At 35.1% G+C, this 14,739-nt stretch overlaps 1 protein-coding gene across 1 annotated transcript in view; it reads right to left on the reverse strand.

The window, feature by feature from the left end:
- Nucleotides 1-3,015: 3,015 nt before the first annotated feature.
- The window catches only part of Pten (phosphatase and tensin homolog), a gene marked incomplete at its 5' end in the record, with an annotated part of 82,214 nt that continues 70,490 nt past the window's right edge, over nucleotides 3,016-14,739 (reverse strand). Inside the window, 3 exons of the mRNA XM_042689439.1 lie at nucleotides 3,016-6,477; nucleotides 10,571-10,795; nucleotides 13,940-14,106. Of these exons, the coding sequence (XP_042545373.1) occupies nucleotides 6,292-6,477; nucleotides 10,571-10,795; nucleotides 13,940-14,106 (578 nt within the window). The remainder of the gene's footprint in view (nucleotides 6,478-10,570; nucleotides 10,796-13,939; nucleotides 14,107-14,739) is intronic.

Raw genomic sequence — 14,739 nt, forward strand, 5'->3', positions numbered from 1 at the left:
GCTCATTAGGGCATGAGAGCAATTTAATCGAAACAGAAATTAGGATACTGAAAGGGCATTTGTAAACGTGGGATATCATTTGGACAACTGTACAGAGTACGTAGAAAATCCTAAAGGTGCACATAAATAATAGAATCATTGCCAATAAATGATAGGCTACAGTAAGCCACACCTAAACATTTAAAACTCCACTGCAGTAAACATATTTGGCAAACTGCAACACTAGAACCATGACAAGCCTTGCTTCATTCCACACAAACAAAATCTCTAACCATGATACAGACAGGTAGGAATTCACATGCAACAGAGAAGACATAAATTATTTTTAATTTTAAAATGAAAATATAAATTCTTGTTAAACACTTCATTTAAAAATATGCAACTTTTAAAAGGTGGTAATGCTGAAAGATGGCAGTTAACGTCTCCCGTATCCGTAAAGTGTCTTAAAATATCAATACACTGGTTTATAAGTCATATACTGTTCTCAGCTAAATGTACTTTTCACCGAAATTCTCAAATAACTGTCAAGAACTGAACAATACTAACCATAGTTTCAGAGCTAATAGGTGAACTTTTCATGAAATACTGATTTTTTTATGTGTTGCAACTCACATGAGCATAGATTTAAAGGTAACTAAGTGATAAACCAGCAGGTGCATTTGCTTTTTATTTGTGGGATAAAGAGATATAAAACCAATTTATTTCAAACTGAGCAAATATTTGGGAAGTACAAAAACCGGAGTTGGTCTCCCCCACTCCCCGAGATAAAGTTAATTAGTGATATAGTGTTTCACACATTCTGCTGTTTAAAAAGGTTCTTGAGAGCCAGGCATGGTGGTTCACACATGTAAGCTCAGAACTCAGGAGGCTGAGACAGGAAGATCACAAAGGTGAGACCAGCCTAGGCAACACAGTGAGTCCAGGCCAGCCTGGGTTACACAGTTAAGACGCTACTCAAAAACAACCAAAACTAAAAACATAAAATGGTGCTTGAGTAGAAATATCCACAATATTAAGCTCACTTATACTAAATAAATGGAGTTGTTTTACTTAGACATCTATCATCCTAATACCAACAAAATTTAAACAGTCTGGACTATGAGTAACTGCACGTACTTTTATCTGTAGCACTAAAAAGTGATCAAATCAGTGTCCATCTCCTGAGGCAACGGAACATTCTACAAACTCAGGAGGCAAATAAGTAAGCTAGAAGGCTTTGGGATATGCACAGTACAAAGTTCATTTTCTAAAAAGAAAATATATACATAAAACATGATTGTATAGTCACTAAAGTGTATTTAGTGATAGTTGTTTGGTGGCAGAATTATGAGTGATTATTTTATTGATGTTGGGAAGGTATTCTCATAGTAGTCAGAGGAAGAACCAGAGTCAAATCATTCTAATCTTCACATTGTTTAAAGCTATCAACCGACATCAACTTGTCAGAATGGCTACCTACCTTCATTTTTATATAACATCCCTTGAAAGATGGAAAAACAGCAAGATTATGGTCTTAAAAAAATGATTTGCTCTAACACTAAACACTGATAAAGAACTTTGCCCTTAGGCTTGCTATAGCCTTGCAATTCCAAAAGAAAATCAGTTATTAGACTACTTCATCTTTAAAACTTTCCATTTACCTTGTTTGCTAGGTACTGTCCTGACACATCTGGACTGAATTTTTGTTTCCATTCACAACCTTTTCCCTCTGCAATAGCAACAGCACTGCTGAATCAAAGTTACACAAAATCCAGTTAAATCTAAACTTTAGACGTATTGCTAAATATCTAACAAAAAAGTGTTTCACCGTAGCAGTAAATAATTACATTTAAGGGTCTTGATTTTTTTTTTTGGAAGCCTGCATTAAAACACTGGTGATTTTTAAATTCTCAATGGAAATGGTGATGGCATTCACTGAACCAAACCAGTTCAGATTACAGTGCAATGAAGACAAGATGTAAAAGCAAAATGCTAAAAGTTCCAGTATCTTAGCAATTTTCCTACAAATCAAAATACTTCTAGACTCTAGTAGTTTTCTAGTTGTTTCATCCATACTTATTACCTAAGAATCCTACAAAGACAATATGGCTACATATACTTTATATTTCTTTTATTATTATACATCTTTCACATTACTTTTCAAAAGTCATATAGAGATCACATGTAAACTTAAATTAACATTAAAACTCCACTGTCTAGCTTTCAAAACATTTATGTAAGTTACATTTTCACTCACTACTAGTTTCGTTGAGTGGATATGCCTTAGCTTTTAAGAATATTAGAAAAAAAAAACGCTGGGCACTGGTGGCTCACACTTATAATCCTAGGTATTCCAGAGGAGATCTGAGAGTCACAGTTCAACCAGCCTGGACAGAAGAGTCTAGATCTTCTCTCCAATTAAATAGGAAAAAGCCAGAAGTGGAAGTCTGGCTCAAATGGGAGAGTGCCAGTTAAAAAAGCCAATCAAAACTGTGAGGCCCTAAGTTCAAGCTCCAGTATTGGCATAATAAAAAATTAGAAATATTAAATTCATGTAGTCTTTTAGAATTCTGTAATATCAATTTTTAAATGGTTATGGTGAGTATATGATGGCAGAATATTATACTTATATTAATGGCAGAGTATAAAATTATAAAACAAGCAAAAGCCACAAATTAGAGATCTGCAGTAACAAATCCATTTGGGGGAGCTAATAGTCAGAATCTGGCTTAAAAAAAAAAAAGCATGCACAATTTCATAAGAATTTTGAAGGTTATCTAATATTCCTGGAGCAATTTAAGTCATAACTAGGGCAAAACAAAAACAAAAACATCAAACATATATACAAAAAAAAAACAAAAACAACTTCTTTTAAGCAGGAACAGCAGATACTCTACTACAAAGCTGACAGGCAATGCTTCTGTAATAGTGGGCTTTGAATGCTAGCAGGAATGGGAGAACCAAAAACAAAACTAATGAAACTTCTTAATTTGGCTATTATTTAAAATTTCTCAATTAATAAAACACCCACACAGCGACAAGAATGAGACTTTAATCAGTTTTAAGTGGAGTTTATAACACTAAGAGATAAAGGGTTGTTAACAAACACAATAACAAATGGACATCTGATTGGTATGAGGCATTATCCTGTACACATATTTTTTGTGTATCCTCAGTGCATAGCATTTACACACAGAGCCACTGCTGCACAGCACAAGAGTATCTGAAGAGGCTGAATCAGAGTAAGGCTGTTTAACAGACTGAAATGTTTTAGTATATATATGTATATATTCTATATGAAAACAGATTGAACTTTTGAACTGGCAGGTAAAAGGCGACTCTGTCGAGTACTACAGTTAAAGCCCCCACTTTAGTGCACAGTTCCACCCCTCCATCTGCATGCATGACACATTAACAGTATTTAAAGGTAAACGAGGCACTTTGTGGCAACCACAGCCATCGTTATGAACATATTGCACAAATTTTCTAGAACTAAACATGTAACTTGTACCCTACTTTTATTTTTAAAGCTGAAACATTTGATGCTGCCGGTAAACTCCACTTAAGTCTATAACCTGTGCCACAGCAAAGAATGGTGATGCTATTTATTCAACTACTCTTTTGTAATTATGGCAAAAAAAGTCCAAGAGGATTACAGAGGACTGGGATGGTATAGGGCCCAACTGTAAGCTTTCTTAAAAGTGATACCTTCAAGTAACTTCAGATACAACAGCTGCTGCACATCCAAAAAGTCTAAGAAAACATTCCAGAAACTTGCGAGAGATTACCTACAGACTGCATTTCAAGCTAATTATGAATACTGTCATAAATAAAGTTTTAATTCAGACTTGAAAAACCTTTCAGTCATAGCAATTCTTGTCAAATCCTATGGGGATGGTAACTGAAATAAAGTAAGGAGAGTATGTATAATATATATTTATATATAATATATATATAATGCCATTTTTCCATTTCCAATGACTACACCATAAAATGTAAGCAAGGCTTCTCAAAAACACTGAAACATTCAAAATCAAAACCCTCATTCAGACCTTCACATTCCAAAGGAAAAATAACAGTGCAAAAGCCCATTGTAATGTCATTATTAATGACCTGGCCCTCTGTGTTATGTACTGGAACAATACAAGTTATGTTTTAATATGCTGTGCCCAAAACTGTAACAAAGAACAGTACTAACAACTATTTTCAAAACATAAGCAGTTGGTTTCCATTTTAGTCAACAATTTTCAGCTTTTATGAAAGACAAGGTGACATATAAATTTCAATGGTAAGGTCTTAGGAATAGTTGTCTCTAACTTTACCAATTTAACTTATGAACAACCAGTCAATACTCTATGTATCAATGTTTAAATATAAATGTGTAAATACTAAAGAGCTTTGTTAAAAATTTAAAAATTTTGTTGAGTGAAACTGATGATATGGAAAACATGTCAACATTATTTATTAAGAATATTTTAGATGAAGTTCTGCCTAGTCTATTTACCAAACTCTAAATGCTGCTGTAGTAGGTCCTATGCAATCTGTATTTGTAAATTAACTAGGTCAGACCACAACTAGTGAACAATTTCAGCACCAATAAGATATTGAAAATGGGACTTTACACTGTTAAGAAATATAATGGCTGGATATTCAAATGTCAAGGTCTAATTTGAAAGACATCAAATTCCTGGAAAAAGAAATATCCTTTTTAATAGTATCTTCACATTACCTTTACAATAGTAGTTATACTCTGCTTAAAATTGTATGCAGTCTGGGCATATCAAATATATGATGATATTTAAGAAGTGAAAATTGAAGCCCTAATCCCAACCGTAGCACTATGAAGAAATGACTCAACACTGCACATTAAAAAAAAAAAATCTATTCTTTCAATAGCAAATTGATAAAGCAAATGTAAGGACAGTTACTACTGAAAAATTAAATGCCTCATTATTTGTGCAATGTTGAAAATTTACTGCAACTCTAATTTCCTTTTTAACACAAACAATGTCTTTTTAATATACATATTATATGTATTCAATATTCAAGTAAAATTCCCTAACAGTTAATGACATTTAAAAAATGTGCAAAACTGCAAAACTCATTGTAATAGAATGTGTAAGGTCAAAATGGCAGAAGGGTTGACAGCTACTGGACTGAATAAGTGCATCATAAGTCTTTAAAGAAAAAAAACCGCGTATTGTAGAATCTCAAATTGAAATTTCTTGTGCAGTATTACAAAATATTTTATATTTAAGAAGAGAAGCTTGCAGCCAGCATATGAAGCATCCACAGCAGGTATATGATTGAAAACTAATGAAATAAATGTAAGTTGTTGACTGAGTAGGTACTAATAGCATCTGACTTTCAGCACTGGCCTTGATTACACAGGAGATGGAGCAGTCATTACAACTGAGAAAACATACTTAATAAATCATTGTCAATTTTTTTTAATGTTTCAAGCCCATTCTTGTTGATAGCCTCCACATTTATATGATTAAGTCATTGTTGCTGTGTTTCTTACCTAGGACCACATTATTTTTATATCCCTTCATTTGTGGATTAAGATGTTGTAAAAGGTTCATTCCTGACCCCAATACAAATTCACTCCCTCTAGCTGCCTTTTCTAGCACCAATATGCTTTTTTTAAAAAAAAAAAATGCACAAACAACAAGCAGTGACAGCGGCCAATTCCTCAAATGTCCAGATTAATAACTGTAGCATGCCAAAGAAAGGTGTGTGTAAATAGCTGGCGATGGTATACGGTCCAGTGTCCAGCATAAAATATATCCCTTTCTGAGCATTCCCTCCAATCCCCTAACCTGAATACATGCATTAGAATGTAGTAAAACCCTTTAGAAACTTCTCTTAGCCAACTGCAAACTTATCTGTTGCCACAAGTGCAAAGGGGTAGGACGTGAACCTCTAATTCACAAAGCTCTTTAGCCACTTCAGTTGGTGACAGAACATAAAAGGAAAAATTCCTACGTTTACACATCAGTCTGTCTCCACTTTTTATAAAACTGGAATAAAATGGGAAAGTGCCATCTTTATTTATCCTAATTGAATTTTAAATGTCTTTTTGACACAAAAAGGTATATACATAACACAGCTACACAACCTTTTTCAACTGGACAACAAGTGTCAAAACCCTGTGGATGTATAGGGTAAAACAAGATTGGTCAGGAAAAGAATTGTTCCTATAACTGGATATCTGACACAATGTCCTATTTCCATTTAAAAAAAAAAAAAAAGGTCCATTTTCAGTTTATTCAAGTTTGTTTTCATCCCTCTTGATAAAAAAAAAAAAAATCAGACTTTCGTAATTTGTGTATGCTGATCTTCATCAAAAGGTTCATTCTCTGGATCAGAGTCAGTGGTGTCAGAATATCTATAATGATCAGGTTCATTGTCACTAACATCCGGTGTTACAGAAGTTGAACTGCTAGCCTCTGGATTTGATGGCTCCTCTACTGTTTTTGTGAAATACAGCTTCACCTAGAGAAAGAAAAGTTAAAGTAACAATTCACAATTACAACTTATTTTAAATTACTTAGAGAAAATATGTATTTTAAATGAATTCCTTTTTAAATGCTATAACAACATGAATACTTTAAAAGTGCTGACAGGTACCATTCTGGACAACATGGCAACTGCTTTCTTTTTTTTTTTTGGTGGGTTGTGGGGCCTGAACTCTGGGCCTGGGCACTATCCCTCATCCAGCTCAAGGTTAGTGCTCTACCACTTGAGCCACAGCACCACTTCCGGCTTTTTTCTGCTTATGTGGTGCTGAGGAATCAAACCCAGGGCCTCATGCATGCAAGGCAAGCACTCTACTGCTGAGCCACCTTCCCAGCCCAGCAACTGCTTTTCAAATCCATTTTACTTAAGATTTCCTATATTTTCTCTCTTGCTATGTACTGAAAAGATAAATTGGGATACTAATATACTACTTTAAAAGAAACATAAGGTATGAGCACTAGCTAAGTAATTTTACAGAAGTAATGCAGACAGAAAGTGATTGAGAGTTCACATAATACAGTTTTTCAATTACAAAACACAATTTTACAAAGAATTAAATTTCAAAAAATGTCTGAAACCCTTCAGATCTTAGTGATACCATACTAACATAAAAATACTGAATAATAATGATGGTTAGGTATTTCACCTTAAAGGACAAAGGAGAAGGAAAAAAGTAACACAGATCATACAGTGGTATAAGAGAGCAAGCTTATGTCCTTTGTAAGTATAGTCCAAAGTACTATCAAACCCAAAGGCCCAGAAAAATCAAGGAACTGTTAAAAGGGCACATACCTGGTAGGTAGGCAGTTAACATGGGATTTAAATCAGATCTAACTTCAAATCTCTTGCTTATTATAACACTTCCCCTGATATTCAAGGCACTATCATTTCTTTTCTTACATCCACTTTCCCAGTAAATTTTTTAAAGATCTACCTTCAAAATACTATTTTTGAATATAGTATTTATGTATTTATATACATGTATATATACGTCAGCTTATTACCCATCCCTGCCTCTACTCTAGTCCAAGCACCCACCCACCACCTCTCTCACTTGAACTAGCCACTTTCAGCAGCCTACTAACTCATTTCTCAGCTTCTATTTTTGCCCCCCTTTCCCCACTTTCCTCTCCAGTCTGTATTTTAAGAGAACAAATAGAGTAAATGTTTAAAGAAAAAAAAATCAGCTTATATCTTTTCTGCCCTAAAAACAAACACTTCACTGTCTTTACACCAAGATTAATTCACTTCTCCATTCTCTTTTCATCAAAATGCCATGTTACTCAATCTCATTCCACTCTCAGGGTTTTTCATCTACTTTTCTCTTTTCCTAGGTATTTGGACCTTTGTTTAAATGCCAAACCTTCTCTTACTATCTTAGCTACTAAAAACAAAACCAAAAAAAGTTTGATCTCTAGCTCATCTCCATCTTTCATTGAAATTAACATGACATTATATTTATTCATTGGTAAGTAAAAGGTTTGGGTTTTTTGGCAGCACAAGCTATCAAACCCAGAGCCTTGCCTAAGTTAAGTACTCTATTAGTGAGCTACATCGCTAGTGAAAGTTTCCACAATACTAGAACAAATCAACAAAACTACAGGGAAAACCATTTCAAAGGTAATGATTGCCAGGCATGATGGTACATACCTATAATCCTAGCACTTGGGAGGGAAAGAGGACTACAAGGTTCAAGGCCAAAATGAATCTCACATAGTAAGACTCTATCCAAAAACAAAAACAAGTCAGAAAAGTAATGGAGAAAATGTAGCTTTACAGGGGAAAAAATGATAGATTATAAATGAAATTTAGGGCTGAGAATGTGGCCTAGTGGTAGAGTGCTTGCCTATTATTCATGAAGCCCTTGTTATGATTCCTCAGTACCACATAAACAGAAAAAGCCGGAAGTGGTACTGTGGCGTGAGTGGTAGAGTGCTTGCCTCAAGTAAAACATACTGTCCCTGAGTTCAAGCCCCAGGACAAGAAAGAAAGGAAAGAAAGGGAGGGAGGGAGGGAAGAAGGGAGAGAGGGAGGAAGGAAGGAAGGAAGGAAGGAAGGAAGGAAGGAAGGAAGGAAGGAAGGAAGGAAGGAAGGAATTTAGAAATACTTTAAAGACATTTAGGGGGCTGTGAAGGTGGCTCAGTGGTAGAGTGCTTGCCTCACATGCATGAGGCCCTGGGTTCGATTCCTCAGCACCACAAAGCCGTAAGTGGCGCTGTGGCTCAAGTGGTAGAGCACTAGCCTTGAGCTGAAGACCTGAGGGACAGTGCCCAGGCCTAGAATTCAGGCCCCATGACCAAAAAAAAAAACTATAAAAAGACATTTAGGATAAAAAAGATCCATTTTAAACATATACCCTCTAACCTCTCCACTCCCTCTAAGTACTACTAGCAATATTCTTAATTTATAAATTAGTTAGGTTTGTAACAGATTATAAAGACAGAAATATAAGATAATTTAAAAAAAATAGAAGTCCAGGTGCCAGTGGTGCATACCTGTAATCCTAGCTACTCAGGAGGCTCAAATCTAAGGACCTCAGTTGGAAACCAGCCCAGGCAGGGAAGTCTGTAAAACTCTTATCTCCAATTAACCACCAAAAAGTTCGAAGTGGACCTGTGGTTCAAGTGGTAAAGCAGGAACCTTGAGCAAAAAAGCTCAGGGACAGCTCCCAGGCCCTGAATTCAAATCTCATTTCAGGCAGAGCTATACTCTTATCTCCAATGAACCACCAAAAAGCTGGAAGTGGACCTGTAGCTCACGTGGTAGAGCAGGAACTTTGAGCAAAAAAGCTCAGGAACAGCTCCCAAGCCCTGAGTTCAAACCTCATTTCAGGCAGAGCTAGAGCACAGGCACACAGAAGAGAGAGAAGGAGAAGAGGAAAAAAGGAAAGGAGGAGAGAAGAGAGGGGTATCAGGAGAAGGGGGAGAGGGAGGGATAGAGATTATGTTAAAAGGAAGAAGAGAAAATTCAAATAGGGTATATATACAGATGAGGCTTTTTTAATCTGAGGAATTCTTGTCTATAAATAGAACTCCATGCATTTACATACTCACATATATCATACATAGAGATGCCAGTGGCTGACACCTGTGATTCTAGCTACTTAGAAGGCTGAACACAGGAGGACTGCTGTTCCAGGACAGTTCAAGTAAAAAAGTCCACAAAACTCAATCTCAATGGAAAGATGCTGGGCATGGTGACACATGCCTCTTACCCCATCTATGACAAGAAACCTGAGATAGACAGTCATCCAAGTGTGTGCCTGGGAAAGAAGTGAGACCTTATCTCACAAATAATCAGAGGAAAAAAAAGGTCAAGAGAACATGGCTCAGCAGCAGAGTTCCAGCCTGGTAAGGGTAAGGTCCTGAATTCAACACTCTAAAACTGTCAAAATAAATAACTAAGGCCAAATAATCCAGAGACATTAACATGATGAAATAAAAAGGGTTTGTTAAAAGGAAGAACAATAAGAGAATGCCTTTCAAAGCGGATTATGTTGAAGCCAAGGACTGAAATATGAGGACAGTCATGTAAGGGTCATGGAAAGGCTGAGTCAGAGAGATACACAGAGAAGGAAAAGAACGGGAAAGACCAGAGGCCAAAACATAGCATTTTCACGGACTTGAACCAAGAGCACTGTGATAAATCTCAGGGAACAAAGAAACAATGTGGCTAGGGCTAGAACAGAAAGTAGGCCTGTACTAAATTATGTAATTCCTCCTAGTACATACAAGTTCTCCAAAAAGTGTTCAGAAGAGTGACACAATCAGATTTACTTAAAATCACTCAGAAGTTGATACTAAAATGAAGGAGAAAACAGAGTTGAAGTTGTAAATACACTCCATACCAATCACACCCAAACAAGTGAGCTTCCAAGAACCTCCATATTATTGCTACAAAAACATTGCTTCAACCAACACAATTTAATTTAGAAATGAGTAAATTCTTCACCTATATATTTAAAATAACACACACATACATATTCTCTCTCTTTCTCTCTCTCTCTCTCACACACATACAGAGTGAATATACATATCAACAAAAGTTTCCCAAAATGTTTTAGACTAACCTTGAAATTTGGAGAAAAATATCGGTTGGCTTTGTCTTTATTTGCTTTGTCAAGATCATTTTTTGTTAAAGTAAGTACTAGATATTCCTTGTCGTTATCTGCCCGTTCTATACTGCAAATACTATCAATTTCCTGATCACATAGACTTCCATTTTCTACTTTTTCTGAGGTTTCCTCTGGTCCTGGTATGAAGAACGTGTTTACCCAAAAGTGAAACATTTTGTCCTAAAAATAGAAAAAAAGAAAAAAAGGACATTGAGGCTTTAAAAAAAAGGGGGGGGGGGGGAACAAACCATCATAGATCATTTTCAATGAAGCTGAGTGAACATAATTCTTGGGTTACCTATTGAATCCTTACTCATTGATATTTTTTCTCTATGCAAACTTTAAACCAAAATCATCTCATAAGACATGAGATAACTTATTTTGCTTTAAAATCATAAGTAGAATTCTTTCTAAGATTAGCTTTAACAAATGTTTTGAGTTTATTGTGTATAGGTGTAAACAAAACCCAGGAGTTTTTATTTTAATGAAAGAACTTGAAAGTACAACTTCCCTTGTGAAGTATGGCAGATAAAAATTTTTACTTCTACAGAAATAAGAGGTTTCAGTTTTTTACATGACAATGTATGAAAATTTTCAGAATAAAATGGGAAAGGTAGTGTTTCTAATTTCTTTTTGCTATAAAATGTCCATTTTTAAAAATCACTTCTTACTACTAATAAAAAGACTTCTTAATCTAAATACCCTAGAAGTATTGGGGTAGTATACACCTGTATGCTGTATTAATCTCAGCACACAAGAGGATCTGATTTCAAGGTTAAACTGAGCTTTACAGTATAGGCCAGCCTATACATAGAAGTTCCTGTCTCAAATAAAATACCACCTGGGTCCCGGTGACTCATGCCTGTAATCTTAGCTACTCAGAAGGATGAGATCTGAGGATCAAGGTTCAAAGCCAGTCTATGCAGGAAGTTCATGAGACTCTAATCTCCAATTAACTCCCAGAAGACTGGAAATGCTGCTGTGGTTCTAAGTGGTACAGTGCCACCTTTGAGCAAAAGGCTCAAGGACAGCCTCGGCCCTAAGTTCAAGCCCCACGATTGGAAAAAATAAAAAATAATAAAAAATAAAATACCATAAGAAAAGTTCACCACTTCAAATGGTTTTTGGCCAACATAAAAATAAGTTGGATTCTTTGACAGTCAATGATTTAGAGCCTTGAAACATCCTGTCTGGTGCTATTCTAATTTATCTTCAGGATTTGTTTTTTCCCCCCAACAAGATGAGAAAAGACTTTTATGGGCCTGGTCTTATGCTTTAAATTTCACTGCACTTTTAACAGTACCTAGCAATAGAATCTGAGATCTAAATATTATTTTTAAATGTTCCTAACTTTAGAACCAAGCCCTAGTGCATCATGTCTATAATCCTAGCTACCCAGAAGTCTGAGGTATGAGGACACCATGGTTTGAAGCCAGTCTGGACAGGGAAGGTCCATGAAACTCTTATCTCCAAAAAGCCCAACTGGAGCTGTGGCTCAAGTGGTAGAGCACCAGCCTTGAACAAAGGCTAGCCCAAGCTCTCAGTTCAAGCCCCAGTATTAGCACCAAAATAAAATAAAATGTTTGTTAACCTTAGTTATTAGCCAAGTCATTCAGAGTTAAAAGAAAAATGTTTTAGATTTCCAAAACTATGGACCCTTGACTTGTATTAATTATCCAAAAACTGTTCTAAAATCAGATTAGGCATTTAAATAAGAGGAAGAAAATAATGAAAAATGGAAATTTATGTAAAGTAACCTAAGATGTACAAATATGTTATAAATATAAATATGTTATAAATATCTTCAGTCTTATTTGTGTTAAACTGAAATAAGAATGATTATGGTCTTAATGGTAGAGGGAAACAATGAGGTAAGTCTCTACTTTTTACAATAAAATATTAAGACTGCCGGGCGCCAGTGGCTCACACCTGTAAACTTAGCTACTCAGGAGGCTGAGATCTGAGGATCATGGTTCAAAGACAGCCCAGGAAGGAAACTCCGTGAGACTCTTATCTCCAATAAACCACTAGAAAACCAGTAGTGGTGCTGTGGCTCAAGCGGTAGAGTGCTTGCCTTGAGCTGAAGCGCACAGAGAAAGCACCCAGGCCCAGAGTTCAAGCCCCACGACCAACAAAAAAAAAAAAAAAATTAAGACTGAGTATCAGTGGTTCACATCTGTAAGCCTAGCTGCTTAGGAGGCTGAGACACAGAGGATCTATGTTCAAAGCCAGCCTAAGAGGAAAAAGTGGATGAGATTCACATCTCTAAAACCCAGGCTGGAGGTATGGATTAAGTGGAAAAGCACTAGCCAAGCCAGCATGCAAGCTAAGTATCAGGTCCTAAGTTTGAACTGATATATAGATATCTATGTCTATATATATGTATATATCTTTATATGGGTATATATAGATATCCATGTATCCATACATAAACTATCTTCCAGCTACTTGGATTCTGGATAAAGAAACTTATATTTCTCTGACAAATCAAGTTAAAGCTAAAATTCCTGTAATAAGCAAAACTTTTTATTTTCTTTCCAAAGAAACAGTTGAAGGGGAAAGAAAAAACTAAAATCTAAGAAAATGAATCTTACTTCTGATAATATCTGAAAATTAGCAATGTCCTATGTACTATGTTTAGCGAGGCAGCAAAACTTCATAAAGCTAGCAGTTTCTACAATAGCTGCTAACAACATATGCCTTAGACTCACTTTAAATGTTCACATTTAGTATTTTAAAACAAAATAGTTTGTTTTATAATTGTGCTTTTGCCTTCTCTGAATATAGCTCAGTAAAATTCAAACTTCATTAACCTTCTAAATCTGCATAGTTAAATAATACAACATTTATCATTCTTATTACTTCTTCATATGTATTTTTCTCTTAGCTAAATACTCAGTACACCTAGAGAAACAAAATGTAAAAAAAACCTAGTCTCTATACACAAAAACAAATGGGGGGAAAACGTTTGTGTCAATATGCAAGACCACAGAACATGCATGTCTTTTAATATTTCTATCTATAGACAAAAACATTCTTAATATTATAGTTTCATATTAATTTTTTTTCAATTGATCATGTTTTCTAAGAATGTTAGAGCTGATCATTATAATGTCTCACCAAGGCCACAGTATATACAGCATCTTTTTTCTAAAAGAAAACTAATTACAGTTCATTAAATGTGGCCATAAAATAAAACTTATCTCTTAATCTTTCTTTACAGAATGAGTTCTGCCCTACTAATAACTTTAAGCAAAAGAGCTAAGGTTACTCTTCTAGGCATGGCTATTTTGGACATTTTGCCAATAAAAGTACAACACAAACCTTTTTTAGCATCTTGTTCTGTTTGTGGAAGAACTCTACTTTGATGTCACCACACACAGGCAACGGCTGAGGGAACTCAAAATACATAAACTTGTCTTCCCGTCGTGTGGGTCCTGAATTGGAGGAATATATCTTCACCTTTAGCTGGCAGACCACAAACTGAGGATCTGCATGGTTAAATACATACTGGTATCATTTCACAGAAAATACCTTAACTATCAAACTATCAAAAATTATTTAAATGATTATCAACAATTTACATAAAATGACAATTCTGTTTTCCTGATCTAAAACAAATCAATGGAAATAAATTAGGTAAAAAATACAATGTTAAGGTTTTTCCGATTTGGAACCTTCAAAATAAGGATTCATTAATGATATGAAGGTCAATTACTACTTCATATTGTAGCAAGATTAGACGTCCAGCATATACACAAATACACATATTAAACATCCCATTAAAAATATGACTTTGAGTATAACTTTTAAAGAATTTTCTGGCAGTTTTATCTACATAAATAGTAAACTTTTAGAATATATTTATTTGCTGTGGTACTTTTAAGTCTCTAGTATATGACCCCCCCCCCCCCAGAAAAAAAAAATCACAAAATAAATCACATATTCATAAGAGGAAACAGTATAATCCATAACAAAATCATAATAAATCCCACAAATAAGCTTAGGTATTTACAAAATATTACCCTTCATTCTTTTGACCTCAAGCCTACATTTTTCCTGAAAAACATATGAAGTTACCGTCTTGAGAAACAGGAGGAAAACTCTGAAATGTCTGTAAAGAA

The sequence above is a fragment of the Dipodomys spectabilis genome, unplaced genomic scaffold, assembly GCF_019054845.1.
Source record: "Dipodomys spectabilis isolate Male_0828 unplaced genomic scaffold, ASM1905484v1 ptg000125l, whole genome shotgun sequence".
In the NCBI taxonomy this organism is placed as follows: domain Eukaryota; kingdom Metazoa; phylum Chordata; class Mammalia; order Rodentia; family Heteromyidae; genus Dipodomys; species Dipodomys spectabilis.